The sequence below is a fragment of the Elephas maximus genome, chromosome 12 (assembly GCF_024166365.1).
Source record: "Elephas maximus indicus isolate mEleMax1 chromosome 12, mEleMax1 primary haplotype, whole genome shotgun sequence".
NCBI lineage: Eukaryota > Metazoa > Chordata > Mammalia > Proboscidea > Elephantidae > Elephas > Elephas maximus.
In genome coordinates this window covers 72,408,706-72,423,606 of record NC_064830.1, presented here as the reverse complement: position 1 = coordinate 72,423,606, position 14,901 = coordinate 72,408,706, and the positions used below count along the sequence as shown (strand labels likewise).

General features: G+C 38.0%; 1 protein-coding gene across 9 annotated transcripts in view; it reads right to left on the bottom strand.

Moving 5' to 3' along the window:
- The window catches only part of MRTFB (myocardin related transcription factor B), a 220,489-nt gene that overhangs the window by 128,073 nt on the left and 77,515 nt on the right, over positions 1 to 14,901 (bottom strand). For 2 of the 9 annotated variants that reach the window (XM_049904743.1, XM_049904742.1), the window contains exon 3: positions 13,309 to 13,427. The exons of 6 other annotated variants lie outside the window; for them this stretch is intronic. In XM_049904743.1, the coding sequence (XP_049760700.1) occupies positions 13,309 to 13,386 (78 nt within the window). In that variant the 5' untranslated portion in view covers positions 13,387 to 13,427. Of the gene's footprint in view, positions 1 to 13,308; positions 13,428 to 14,901 lie in introns of those variants that run through there. One more of the 9 variants, XM_049904749.1, reaches the window with a different exon arrangement.

Below are 14,901 nucleotides of genomic sequence, written 5' to 3'. Positions count from 1 at the left end.
CTCAACCTCACGCGAAAGGTGTACAATGAATAAAGACGATCAGAGAAGAATTGATGCTTTTGAATTATGGTACTGGTGAAGAATACTGAATACATCCTGGACTGCTAGAAGAATGAACAAATCTGTCTTGGAAAAAGTACAGCCAGAATGCTCCTTAGTAGTGAGGAAGGTGAGACTTTGTCTCACATACTTCGGACATATTATCAGGAGGGACCAGTCCCTGGAGAGGGATATCATGCTTGGTAGGGTAGAGGGTCAGCGAAAAAGAGGAAGACCCTCAAGGAGATGGATTCACGCAGTGCCTGCAAAAATGGGCTCAAACACAGCAACAATTATGAGGATGGTACAAGACTGGGCAGTGTTTAGTTCTGTTATACATAGGGTCACTATGAGTTGGGACCAACTCGAGAGCACCTAACAATAACAACACAGCTTTTTAAAAATGCTCTTACCGGTAATTTTCTGAAGAACAGATACGTTTTCAATTTGGTGATGTCCAATTAATCAATTTCTTTCTTGTATGGATAGTGTTTTTGGTATTGTGGCTATGAAATCTTTGATTAACCCGAAGTAACAAACATTATCTCCTATGTTTTCTTCTAGATATTTTATAGTTTAGGTTCTACACTTAAGTCTATGATTCATTTTGAGTTAATTTTTGTATATGCTCTGAGGTTTGGATCAAAGTTTCTGCTTTGGTTTTGTTTACATATGGACATTCAATTGCCCTGCACATTTGTTGAAAAGACTCGTATTTTTCTCCACTGAACTCTTTGCACTTTTGTTGAAAGTCAGTTGACCATGTATACGTGGATATATTTCTTGACTTTCTATTCTGTCCCCAGAGAGGAGAGACTAAGAGAGGGGTTGCCCTAAATTCTGCGTATAAACTCTGCCCAAATCCCTGGCTGACCTCTAAACTACACAAGTGCAAGGCAGACTCCAAGTAATCCAGCTAAAGCAAAAAGAACTGAATTGAGATTTCAGCTACTGCCCACTGTAGGAAATAGAGAGCTTATTGTTTGAGTTCAGCAAAGTTCACTGCCTGCTAAAACAAAACAAAAATACACCTACTCCTCACTTATCAGCGTGGTTAGGTTCCAAAGACCAGATCGATATGTGAAAATTGGCATTATACAAAAACAGAGAATTTTTTTTTCTGTCTTCAATCTGTGTGTCTGAATTTTTTAGTTTACAAAATATGAACATAGAAATAATAAGAGCTAAGATTTACTGATGTGCTTATCCCTGTGACAAGTCCAGTTACACATTATTCTTCTGCAGAGAAGGAGGCTTAGAGGAGACAAAGCTGGATAAAGCTGGGCTGTGTGACTGGGGGCCCACGGCTTAGCCACTTCACCTTCCTCCTGCGCTGGGTCAGAGCTTCTTGCCTCCTAAAACCACCTTGAGGGCTCTACTCTCATTCCCGCAAGCCCTGCATTCACAATCCTGGAGCCTGCTCTGCTCTCCAGGCCTGGTGAGTCACAGAGGCTCAGGGCTTCTTTTTTTTTTTTTTTTTTTTTCTCTGTTGAGCTTCTTACTGGATGTCCTGTCCTTCTCCGAAAGTGGTGTGTTGAAGTCTCCTACTATAATTGTGGAGGTATCTATCTCGCTTTTCAATTCTGTTAAAATTTGATTTATGTATCTTGCAGCCCTGTCATTGGGTGCATAAATATTTAATATGGTTATGTCTTCCTGATCAATTGTCCCTTTTATCATTATATAGTGTCCTTCTTTATCCTTTGTGGTGGATTTAAGTCTAAAGTCTATTTTGTCAGAAATTAATATTGCTACTCCTCTTCTTTTTTGCTTATTGTTTGCTTGATATACTTTTTTCCATCCTTTGAGTTTTAGTTTGTTTGTGTCTCTAAGGTGTGTCTCTTGTAGGCAGCATATAGATGGATCGTGTTTCTTTATCCAGTCTGTGACTCTCTGTCTCTTTATTGGTGCATTTAGTCCATTTACATTCAGGGTAATTATAGATAAATAAGTTTTTAGTGCTGTCATTTTGATTCCTTTTTATGTGTGTTGTTGACAATTTCATTTTTCCACCTACTTTTTTGTCCTGAGGCGTTTTTCTTAGTAAATTGTGAGATCCTCATTTTCACAGTGCTTGACTTTATGTTAGTTGAGTCGTTACGTTTTTCTTGGTTTTTATCTTGAGTTATAGAGTTGTTATACCTTTTTGTGGTTACCTTATTATTTACCCCTATTTTTCTAAGTAAAAACCTAACTTGTATTGTTCTATATCGCCTTGTATCACTCTCCATATGGCAGTTCAATGCCTCCTGTATTTAGTCCCTCTTTTTGATTATTGTGATCGTTTACCTATTGACTTCCATGATTCCCTGTTATGTGTATTTTTTTTTAATTAATCTTAATTTGTTTTTGTGATTTCCCTATTTGAGTTGATATCAGGACGTTCTGTTTTGTGACCTTGTGTTGTGCTGATATCTGATATTATTGGTTCTCTGACCAAACAATATCCTTTAGTATTTCTTGTAGCTTTGGTTTGGTTTTTGCAAATTCTCTAAACTTGTGTTTGTCTGTAAATATCTTAATTTCGCCTTCATATTTCAGAGAGAGCTTTGCTGGATATATGATCCTTGGCTGGCAGTTTTTCTCCTTCAGTGTTCTGTATATGTCGTCCCATTCCCTTCTTGCCTGCATGGTTTCTGCTGAGTAGTCAGAACATATTCTTACTGATTCTCCCTTGAAGGAAACCTTTCTTTTCTCCCTGGCTGCTTTTAAAATTTTCTGTTTATCTTTGGTTTTGGTGAGTTTGATGATAATATGTCTTGGTGTTTTTCTTTTTGGATCAATCTTAAATGGGGTTCGATGAGCATCTTGGATAGATATCCTTTCGTCTTTCATAATGTCAGGGAAGTTTTCTGTCAGGAGTTCTTCAACTATTTTCTGTGTGTTTTCTGTCCCCCCTCCCTGTTCTGGGACTCCAATCACCCGCAGGTTACCCTTCTTGATAGAGTCCCACATAATTCTTAGGGTTTCTTCATTTTTTTTAATTCTTTTATCTGATTTTTTTTCAGCTATGTTGGTGTCGATTCCCTGGTCCTCCAGATGTCCCAGTCTGCATTCTAATTGCTCGAGTCTGCTCCTCTGACTTCCTAGTGCGTTGTCTAATTCTGTTATTTTATTGTTAATCTTTTGGATTTCTACATGTTGTCTCTCTATGGATTCTTGCAACTTATTAATTTTTCCAGTATGTTCTTGAATAATCTTTTTGAGTTCTTCAACAGTTTTATCAGTGTGTTCCTTGGCTTTTTCTGCAGTTATCCTAATTTCATTTGTGATATCATTAAACATTCTGTAAATTAGTTTTTTATATTCTGTATCTGATAATTCCAAGATTGTATCTTCATTTGGGAAAGATTTTGATTCTTTTGTTTGGAGGGTTGGGGAAGCTGTCATGGTCTGCTTCTTTAAGTGGTTTGATATGGATTGTTGTCTCCGAGCCATCACTGGGAAACTAGTTTTTCCAGAAAATCCGCTGCGTCCAGTCCAAATCCCTGCGGGACGGTTCCCCGGCTCGGATGCTGCTCTTTCTGCTCCAAGACCAGTCACTGCCTCCCGTGGACTTCTCCTACCGGCTGTGTCCCACGCCGCCCGTGGAACCGGCTGGTCCCCCTCCCGGGGTTAGTTCAGGGGGGTGGAGCAGCTCTCTGTGCTTGTGCCGTACCTGACTGTTACGCTGGCTCCAGGCTCTGGAAACAATCGCTGCTTCCCCGTATTAGTTCGTTCTCCGTCTCTAAATCTGTGTTTGTTGTTCAGGGTTTGTAGATTGTTATGTATGTGATCGATTCACTTGTTTTTCCGTGTCTTTGTTGTAAGAGGGATCCGAGGTAGCATCTGCCTAGTCCGCCATCTTGGCTCCGCCTCCTCAGGGCTTCTTTTGAGGGTGCTGGGAGGCTGGAGAAGTACTCAACTCTGTCAAGGCAGAGGCTTCAGGTCCAGTTCAGCTTACTTTGGGATGTCATTAAACTCGCACGCATTTCTTCCAAATGCCCTCTCCAATGCCTCTTTCCTCCCTTTCCACCCCACAGCAATTGTGAGCTGCAGGGCCTCATGCCACATAGGAGCTGGGAAGCCAGAACAGGCAGCCACTGCCTCGATGCTGTGACCACAGAGGAAACCGGCCCCATGCAGTGCCCCCACCAGCAGGAGGGAGCAGTGGTGTTGGGCAGCACAGCCCAACTCCCCAGAGGCCACCGGGAGATATTCCTCAAGGGAGGGGATGCTCTGCAGCTGTTGCTGCTATGCCCACCGTCTTGTTAATACACAAAATAGTACGAGAGTAGATATTTTACCATTGCTGTAAATGCAAATGTTGGATACCAGGACAGTTGATAAGTGAGAAGCAGATGAAGCCTTGTGAAAGAACTTAACAGAATCCAGAGTCTCTACAACTGTAACTCCAGAATTCTATATCCAAGGAAAATGCCCATAAACAATGAAGGCAAAGTAAAGACATTTTCAGATAAAAGAGAAGTAAGACAACTGGTCATCAGTAGCACACACACTGTCTATTAAAAGAAACTCTTCAGGCTTAAGAGGAGTGATATCAGAGGAAAACTTGATCTTAGAGATGAAGAGCATCAGAAATACAAAACATGCAGATAAATATCAAAGACTAGCTTTTCCCTCAATTCCTTTAATATGACCATTCAAAGCACAAATATAACACTGTAATGTAGGGTTAATAACGTATGCAGATGTGCTATATATGACAACTATAGCATAAGGATGAAGGAGGGGTAAATGGACCTATATGGTTGCAAGGCACTGACATTTTATGGGAAGTAATACAATTTTAACTCTAAGTTGACTGAGATGCTAAGGACACATACTGTAATCCCTAGAACAATCACTAAAAAAAAAACAAAAAAAAGGCAAAGAGTTATAGCTGAAAAGCCCCTACAGAAATCAAAATGGAATTATAAAAATACTCAACCCAAAAGATGTAAAGGAGGAAGGAACCAAAAAGAGACAGGACGTATGGAAAAACAAATAGTAAAATAGTAGACCTAAATCCAACTTTATCAATAATTACATTAAATGTAAATGGGTTAAACAATCTGATTAAAGGCAAGAGTGGCAGAGTGGGTTTTTAAAAAAAGTATGTCTACAAATGACATATTTTAAGTATGAAGATACAAATAGGGTGAAAGTAAATGGAAGGAAAAAGATAAAGAATACAAACAGTAAGCCCAAAAAGTCTGGGATGAGTATATTAATATCAGACAGATTTTAAAAAGATGTGTTAGGTATACCACAATAAAATAAAAAAGAAGAGAAAAGTAGTTTTAGGTGGGTGAATTTCCATGTAAAACGATTTCTTTCACCATGGAATATTAAAATATGACTGTCAGATATTTTCAAAACTATGAATTTTTATTTCAAAGTATTCATTCATACGAAATAAAATCTATTCACACCAGATTTATTCTAAGTTACAAGTACCATAATACCCTTATCATGAAAAAATGTACAAACTCTGCACATTAGTGATAATGTTTTGGAAAATCCTTTATGCATACAATATTAAAACATTTTCATGCAGTATTATCTGTTCTTCATATTAAAGAATTTTTTTCAACCCATTATGTGTTGGCATTATGCTCACCTTAAACTCCTACACATCTCTACAAATTAAGAAAATTATAAGCTAAGAAAATTTTTTATAAAATGTAGCAATGGAGAAGAGTAAGTGCTCAAAAAAATGTAACTTATTATTCATGAATTTTTTTTATGGATTACAGACTATATCTTCTGAAATTCTACTACAAAATTTGCATGCTCCCACCTCAAGTCTTCTTAGCTGCTTGCTAATTTTTTGAAACTGAAATCCAACATCAAACATAAAGAAACACTCTCTGTCCAGTAGTCTCTAATTGAGATTTTGAAGAAATGGCATTGGAACTGATTCTTTCACTGGGTCATAATTTAGTTATGAAAGTAAAGCAATCATTTTAGCTTTAACTGGAAGACCCAGGATCAAATATTATTTTGTCCAAATTTGATAGAATGAATACGTTATTAATGTTAGTATGATGTTAACACCTTACAAATCCCAATAACATATTACATTCCAAAGGGAAACTAATCCAACATTTATCCAGCATTAAGTAAAAGCATGGCACAATACTAGTTGGACTAACCTGGGATATAGTTTCTGCTCTCAAAAATCAAGCCATTTCACTGTCAGATATTATCTTACCAGAGACAAGGAAAAAGAAAAAAAAAAAAAAGAGGAATCACACTTTCATTTGTTCATCTATTTCGTCATTCATTTTTTTCTGAATAGAGTGAAGATAATATCAAGATTAATAATTTATACTTAAAAAAAAATGCTAGGCTATTGGGCTAAGGTTGTCCAAAAATTAGTGCTAACATTTATTTTGAACCAAATGTAAGTCCAAAGCCAAATCTCTTTCCACTGGATCTTACTGCCCATAATAATTAATTTACATGGAATTCTAGGGAAAGGGATGAAATACAATCACTGCTATATACAAGAGACTCAAAGTAATCAAAGAGTTCAGAGGGTATCACTGACAAACATCAAAGTTTAATACATAATTGGCCAAATGCAGATTATCCAAATATACGCAACAAATAATGTTTTAGGATAGTAAAACTGTTGTCCCTACCTGTAAAGCTCCACTGAATTACAAATAGGAAAACACCTGGCTAACAGCCAGTGAAAATAAATTTCTAAATTCAAACAAGATAAAACAGCAGACTTGGATCAAGAAGTTCAAAGACAAAGTTAATCATACACCCAAAGTAATCCCCTACACTTGAAAGTATTTACTGTATTTTCACACAAATAACGTGTGCCTTGTACATATGTTTGCCAACCATGCTACCCCCCCATGAGATATTTTCATAAATGTGCTACGCTGTTTTTTACAGCAACATACACACAAAAAAAATTGGCATGGTGGTGCTTACGAAAATACCTCATGGGGGAGAGTGTGGTTGGCAAACAAACGTACAAAGTGTGCATCATTTGCGTAAAACTATGGTATATCCTTAAGTCCTATGATCAAACAAGACCAAATTTTCAAGTCAAATGCACTTTGGAGAAACAGAACTTCGTGCTACCGGATTAGGTAAATTAATGATGTCAATCCTGGGTTACTTTATGTTATCTGTTCTTTGTTCTTCCCCCAAAACACCTGGACGGCAATTTGTTAAGCATCTGATGCTACAGTTCGAGATGTACTTACTAGTGTAAGAACAAAATTGTCAATAGTATATATTAAAATATTTCTTAATAACATATTGGTATTTCTTATTATCCTATTCTAAATGAAATTTCTTAAGGGTATTAAGAATTCAGTATTAAATGTATTTATTTTGTTACATAAACAAAATACACCGCTAGTTTTATAATACAGATAGTCCCTGACTTACAACATATTCGAGTTGTGATGAGCTACTTAGGGCTGTCAGAGTTTTTTTGGTACAGCTTATCATTAGCAATATGTACAACATACCAAAAAAACAAAAACCAAGCCCGCTGCCGTCCAGTCAATTCCAACTCATAACGACTCTATACGACAGAGGAGAAGTGCCCCATAGGGTTTCCCAGGAGCCTGTCGTGGATTTGAACTGCCGACCTTCTGGCTAGCAGCCTTAGCTCTTAACCACTAAGCCACTGAGGTTTCCAACATACAATGTTACTACATACAATGTTAAACTATATATACAATGTAATTTTATATACAATGTAAAAACATACAGATCACTACATACAATGTTAAAATGTATCTGTAAATTTATATGTCATGTTTCCAATCTCAAAAGACAAAGATTAGATACATTAAGATACCGATAATAAAGGGCACTAAAAATGAAAACTAAAAAAAAAAAAAAAAAAATGAGGTATCCAACTTAGTCAGAACTGACTTATGATGGAGTCTTCAGAATGGAACCCCGTCGTTAAGCTGGGGACTACCTGCACAATAATCATTTGAGGGGGTTAAAAAAAACCTCTGATGCTGGGGGCCCCCATCTCCAGAGATTCTGATACAATTGGTCCGGGGTAGAGTGATTTTAAAGTGTAACCTGCTTGGGAATCACTCATCTAGTGGAATCCTATCATTTTATAGAGGGGATAAACTCATGTCAAGGAGCGAGAACAGAAAACAAGCAAATTATAACAGCATATATGAAAAACAGAACAATACAGGTAGGTGCAAGGTGCTAGGAGACCCTAGAGAATTGAACGTCTAATTCTGTTGGGTAAGTTAGGAAAATCTTCAAGGATGAGTCGGAGTTTGCCAGGCACAAGAGTTCTTCTCATCAGTAAGAACATAGCAGCATGAACAGTTATCAGATAAGAGCAAAAACCTTGACGGGGGCTAGTGGAGAGATGGCATGGATGGAGTGGTAGAAGTTAAGGCTAAGGTGGGAAATTAAAGCGCAACTGTAATCATGAACCCTAAAAAATAGTGATGTGATTAGATTTGTATTTTAGAAAGATAATTCTGGCAAAAGCCAATACTGATGAAGTCTAACGACGACATGGTAAAGGGACTGAGTTAAGATAGCAGAAACGTAGAGAAGAGAATGAATTCATGTAAGATTTAAGAGGCAAAACGTAAAGGCTTGATGACTGGCTCATTGGAAAGGTAAAGAAATGACGGTGACTGAGGTTTCTAGATTTGGGGGTTCAAAAGGCTGCTGGTATCATTACACAGGTCAGGGATGAATAGTGAGGGGAAGGTGAGGACTGTTCATTTTGAGAAACTACAGGTCTCCTAGGAAACCCTGGTGGCATAGTGGTTAAGTGCTATGGCTGCTAACCAAAAGGTCTGCAGTTCGAATCCATCAGGCGCTCCTAGCAAACCGTATGGGGCAGTTCTACTCTGTCATTGACTCGATAGCAACAGGTTTTTTTGTTTTTGGCTAGGTCCCCTAAGGAGCCCTGGTGGCACGACGGTTAAGTGCTCAGCTGCTAACCAAAAGGTAGGTGGTTTGAACCCACCCTGCGGTTCCTTAGGAAAAAGACCTGACCATCTGCTCCCGTAAATACTATAGTCTAGGAAACCCTGTGGGGCAGTTCTATTCTGCCACAGGGAGGCTGTATGAGTCGGAATGGACTCGCGGGCACCCAACAATAACAACATAGGTCCCCTAGGTAGGGGCTTTGAAAAAAGAGTATGGTTTGTGAGACAGCTATTTGACTTCAGACAAATTGCTTAACCTCCTGTGCACCCAGTTTCCTAATTTAATAACAAAGGAAAGGAAGAAAAGGGAAGAATATTTGCTGCATCTCTACTCCTGGCACTAAGTTCACTCTATGTGTTCCCTAATTTTGCCCTGATGACTTTTCTGTGAGAAGATTATTGACGAGCATCAAAGCCAGGATTTAAATTTAGGTCTGTCTGACTTCAGAGCCCATATTCCTTCCATGATAACACGACATTTATGTGCCCAAATGGAAATGAGTTGGAGCAAAAAATTGGAAGAGACAGATGTGGGGGTTGGGGGAATGGTGGGGATGGGGAAGACGAAGTTGTGAAAAGATCCATTCATACACTTCTTTAACATTTGTACTGAAGGCCCATACGCATTAGGCACAGGGCTGGGCTCCAGGGTTCCAATGTCAAATCACTTACAACCCCATCCCTCAAGGAGGTAATGGCCTTGTCAAACAGGCAACTACAACGTAAGTGCTGTAAACAGCAGCAAGCACGTCATGCCTGCTTCACGGCAGATGTAAATGAACACGCTCCTCCTATTGTTCGGTTTTAGCAACGCGTTAGAAGTGTAACTGGAATTCAACTCCAGGCCAGAAGAAAATCAAATCTACAGTAGCAGGTTCATAGAAACATAAACAGGACATCTTTTTGACACTAGGTTAAAATTCTTTCAAATAAACAACCTCTAAGCAGTGTTATCTGTAGCAGTTGGTTTTTTATGTGTAGCCATTAAACACATAACAAAAATGTACTATAAATACATCAAATACTGACAACGCACTGTATAGAAAAGTTATATAACTGTTCCCCATGTTGCAAGTGGCTGCTACAGCTCTAAAAATGTCAATGTGATGATTAATTTTTCCCCTTGTTTACAGTAAATTTGTTTCAAATGAACATAACATGGAACGAATTATAGATTCAACACCCTCCAAAAGGATGCATTCTAAATAGGTACTCTACTACTTAAGTAAACAGTTCTGAAATATTCATTATGATTCATTTATAAATAAAAAATTTGAATTAGCAGTTTTAAAATACATGTGGCTTTTAAATCACTATATAAAAGACATAAACATTTAGAAATTTTTATCTGTTCTGCAAGTAAAATGGTCAAAACTAAGTCATTTTAGCTTGAACGATTGGGTTTTCCTTCTCCAAGTTTATTTATAATGAATGACTCTCAGAGAACAAGGATTGGAGAATTAATTTGAAATGGGAATGATTTCCATATTTAGCAAACACTGCGTTAAAAACAAACTCTACATATGTACACCTATGTTCACTGCAATATTATTCACAATAGCAAAAAGATGGAAATAGCCTTAAGGGACATTTTTTGTAAATGCTATAACATATACAATTTTGCGACAACAGCAATATCAACCAAAAACGATATGTGTGGTGACACAGGTAGATAAGTATGCATATATGTGTATAGGAAGGTGTATGCGTATACATACATGTGCATGTATAGGTGTACCCACAGACATAGCCATATACGTGCTTGTCTGTACTGCATACATAATTACACATATAATAAAGCAAAAAGGGGGCACAGTTACAGACAGTTCCTAGATATAACCAAACACCTCACAAAATTGGTTTACTGGATCTGAAGGCTTAAGACCATAGTCTCGTGGGATAACATGGTCAACTAACTGCATAACGTAGTTCATAAAGTTTATGGTCTACAGCCTAGTTTGATGAGTAGTATCTGGTGTCTTAAAAGCTTGAAAGTGGCCGTCTAAGATATTAACTATTGGTCTCTACTTGTCTGGAGCAAAAGAGAAAGAAGGAAATCAAAGACTCAAGAAACTACAGGACTAACAGCCCACACGAACCATGGCCTCATCTGTCTTAAGACCAAAAGAAACAGATGATGCTCAGCTACCACTTCTAACTGTTCTGACCAGAGACACAATAGACAGATGGTCCTAGATAGAATGGGAGAAAAATGTAGAAAAAACCTCAAAATCTTAAAAAAAGGCCAGACTTATTGGACCAGTAGAGACCAGTGGAACCTCCGATCCTGTTGCCCTGAGACACCCTTTAAACCTGGAACTGAAACCACTCCCAGAAGTCACCTTTCAATTAAATAACAGATCAGCTCATAACATAAACAACATCCCCTGTGAATACTGCTTTAAAAAAAAAAAATCAACTATATGAGACCAAACGGTCAACATCCGCCCTAAAGCAAAGATGAGAAGGTAAGGGGGAAGCAGAGAAGCTAGATTAATGCAAAGAGGACAACCAGAATGGAAATAACAAGAATGCTGACACATTGTGAAAAATGTAACCACTCTGTCACTTAATTTGCATTGAAATTGTTACATGGGAGCCTAATTTGCTGTGTAAACTTTCATCAAAACACAATAAAATACTAAAAAAAAATTAAACTCTAATTTTGCCAAAGCATAATTAGCATTTATCTTTAAATTATAACGACTAAATATTTGTAATCAGATTTAACAAGAAATGTTTTCATTTAACAGACAAAACATATATATTTCCAAGATCTCTTAGGCAGGGAGAAGAGGAGGGAGGAAAGAGGAAAGGAAGAGGAAAAGGGAAAGGAAGGAAAAGGATACTAAAATGGGTGAAGCCTTTTCTTTTTGTTTTCTAACTCTTACCTCTTCTTCACTTCAACACTTTATAGACTTGAAAGACCTCTTTAAAGTGTTGAAATGCAAAGATGTCACCTTGAGGACTAAGGTGTGCCTGACACAAGCCATGGTGTTTTCGATTGCCTCACATGCATGTGAAAGCTGGACAATATATAAGGAAGACCAAAGAGGAACTGACGTCTTTGAATTGGGGTGTTGGCGAAGAATATCGAATATACCATGGACTGCCAAAAGAACACGCATCTGTCTTGGAAGAAGTACCAGAATGCTCTTTAGAGGCAAGGATGGCAAAACTACGTCTCACATACTTTGGACATGTTATCGGGAAGGATCAGTCCCTGGGGAAGGACATCATGCTTGGTAAAGTAGAGGGTCAGGGAAAAACAGGAAGACCCTCAATGAGATTAATTCACACAGTGGCTGCAACAATGGTCTCAGGCATAGCAATAATTGTGAGGATGGCGCAGGACCAGGCAGTGTTCCGTTCTGTTGTGCGTAGGGTCGCTATGAGTTGGAACTGACTTGAGGCACCTAACAACACCTCTTCTTGATATTAGGAATCAACGTAATTTAAACAAAGATAATGTGCTAAATTCAAAAGCATTCCAAAATACATAAAAAACAAAAACGAAAAAACAATAAAAAAACCCTGAAGTTTGATTTACTTCTTCAAGACATCATGACTAGTGAAGGAGCACAGCTGGGGCCGTGAGTTTCCTAATTTGTAACAGAATTTTTCAGCAACAATCCCAAGCGTGCTCTTCTGTACTTAACCAGAGACGAAACCCTGAGTTAATCATCTGAGGCAGCCATGCCAGGTAGTTAGTTGGTAAAGAAAAACTCAAGAGTCATTAAAAACGATATGCATAAATCTTAAAGCAACTTCTTTTAAATTAGAGTCCACAAATGTCAATCTTTTAGCTAGTCTTTTGATATAGGATCACTAGGTCTGACACAGGTCCGTCTCTGAGGATGTGTCAGCTGTCTGTAGTTGCCCGTGGCACTTCTGGTATAAACGACCACTGCCTATGATTTCCAGGTTCTGTTTCTTAAAGCGGAGCAAAAATTTACAGGATTTTGAGTCTAGAATGCATCTACATTTTTACAGTTTTAACCCCAATTTTTTTTTGTTTTGTTTTCACCCATATTCTACTCAGTAGATTGCTTAAGCAGTATGCATTCTGCATATTTAAAAAGTAATATGTTTTCAAACATTTAACTTTTTTTGCACTTGTATTTCATCAGTTTGTAAAATACTTAAACTAAACAATTATAATAACTACTACGACTGCTGTAAACAAATTCAGGAACAAATACAGCTGGCTTTTGGTTGGCAAACAACTCAACTAGTGAGAACAGAAACACATCAGCAGATTTCAATGTCGCCTTGTAGCCATAATCACTCAGGACGCCGGGGACAAAGGCAATGGAGAAAGCAGGTGATCTACCAAGCTGATTACGTGGAGGAGGAGGGCAGGGGCTGTACCACAGAGCGTCTTCAAGTTCCATGCTGATGCCAAGAGCATCTCAAATTAGACAGCTGAGTCTTTTTAAAGTTTTCTGGAATCTGTTAATACAGATTATAAGTTTAAAATTATTTCAGTACTTTTAAATTTCATGCAAAATACATTAATGTTGAACTCTGAAACAACAGCTCAGAGTACATACCAAATAGGTAACATAACAAATAAGAGTTCACCTTGAGAGTTTTGTAACAGCACCCCAGCAAGCAGTACAACCATAAATATGTTTCTAAGAGCTTTAATTAAATAGGAAATCACATATTTTGATTTTATCACAGCCCTTCAAAATATCTGTGAATTCTCTACATTGAACACACTTTGGCATATATTATAAAATGGCAATTTCAATCACCTGTGAAAATTTTATTAGTTGTACTATAGTTGTGAATAAGGTATTCTTTTTTAAAATTGGGATATAATTTACATGCCATAAATTCACCATTTTAAAGTACGCAATTCAGTACACTCACAAGGCATGCAGCCATCACTATTTGATTCCAGAACATTTTCCTCACCCCTAAATCAAATCCTGTATCCATCAGTAGTCACTTCCGATTCAGCCCTCCCTCCTGTCCCTGGAAAACTACTATTCTTCTTTCTGTCCCTATGGATTTTACCTATTCCGGACAATTTTATAAATGGAATCATACAATATGTGGCCTTTTGTGTCTACCTTCTTTCGCTTAGCATGTTTTCAGGGTTCATCCACATCGCACCGTGTATCTGTACTACATTCCTTTTTAGGGCTAAACAATATTTCATTGAATGGATGTACCACATTTTACTTATCCATTCACTGGTTGATGGATATTTGGGTTGTTTTCACTTCGTGACAATTAAGAACCTTTGTGCTATGAACCTTGGTGCACAACTGTTTGTGTAGGATACATATTTTCAATTCTCTTGGGTATATATACCTAGGAATAGAATTGCTGGGTCATATAGTAACTCAATGTTTGTTTGAGGAACTGCTCGACTGCTGTCTACAATAGTTGCACCATTTTACATGTCCACCAGCCCTATATGAGGGCTCCAATTTCTCCACATCCTCCTTTTTTTAAATTATAGCTATCTCAGTAGTTGTGAAGTGGTATCTCATTGTAGTTTTGATATGCATTTCCCTAATGACTAATGAAAGAGTCCCTCGGTGGCACAAATGGGTTAAGTGCTTGACTAAAGCTGAAAGGTTGGCAGTTCAAACCCCCCACCCCCACCCCCGAAAGGCGCCTGGGGAGACAGGCATGGTGATAGGCTTCTGAAAGGTCATAGCCTTGAAAACCCTATGGAGCAGTTCTACTCTGACACACATTGGGTCGCCATGAGTCAGAATCAATTCAATGGCAACTAACAATGTTCAGCATCTTTCCATTGCTTACTGGCCATCTGTACATCTTCTCTGGAGAAATGTCCGTCTCAAATATGTTTTGCTAAGTGAAAGAAGCCATACTCAAAGGCCTTCAACATGGTCTGATTCTGGAAAAGGCAAAGCTACGGGGACAAAGAACAGCTCAGTGGTTG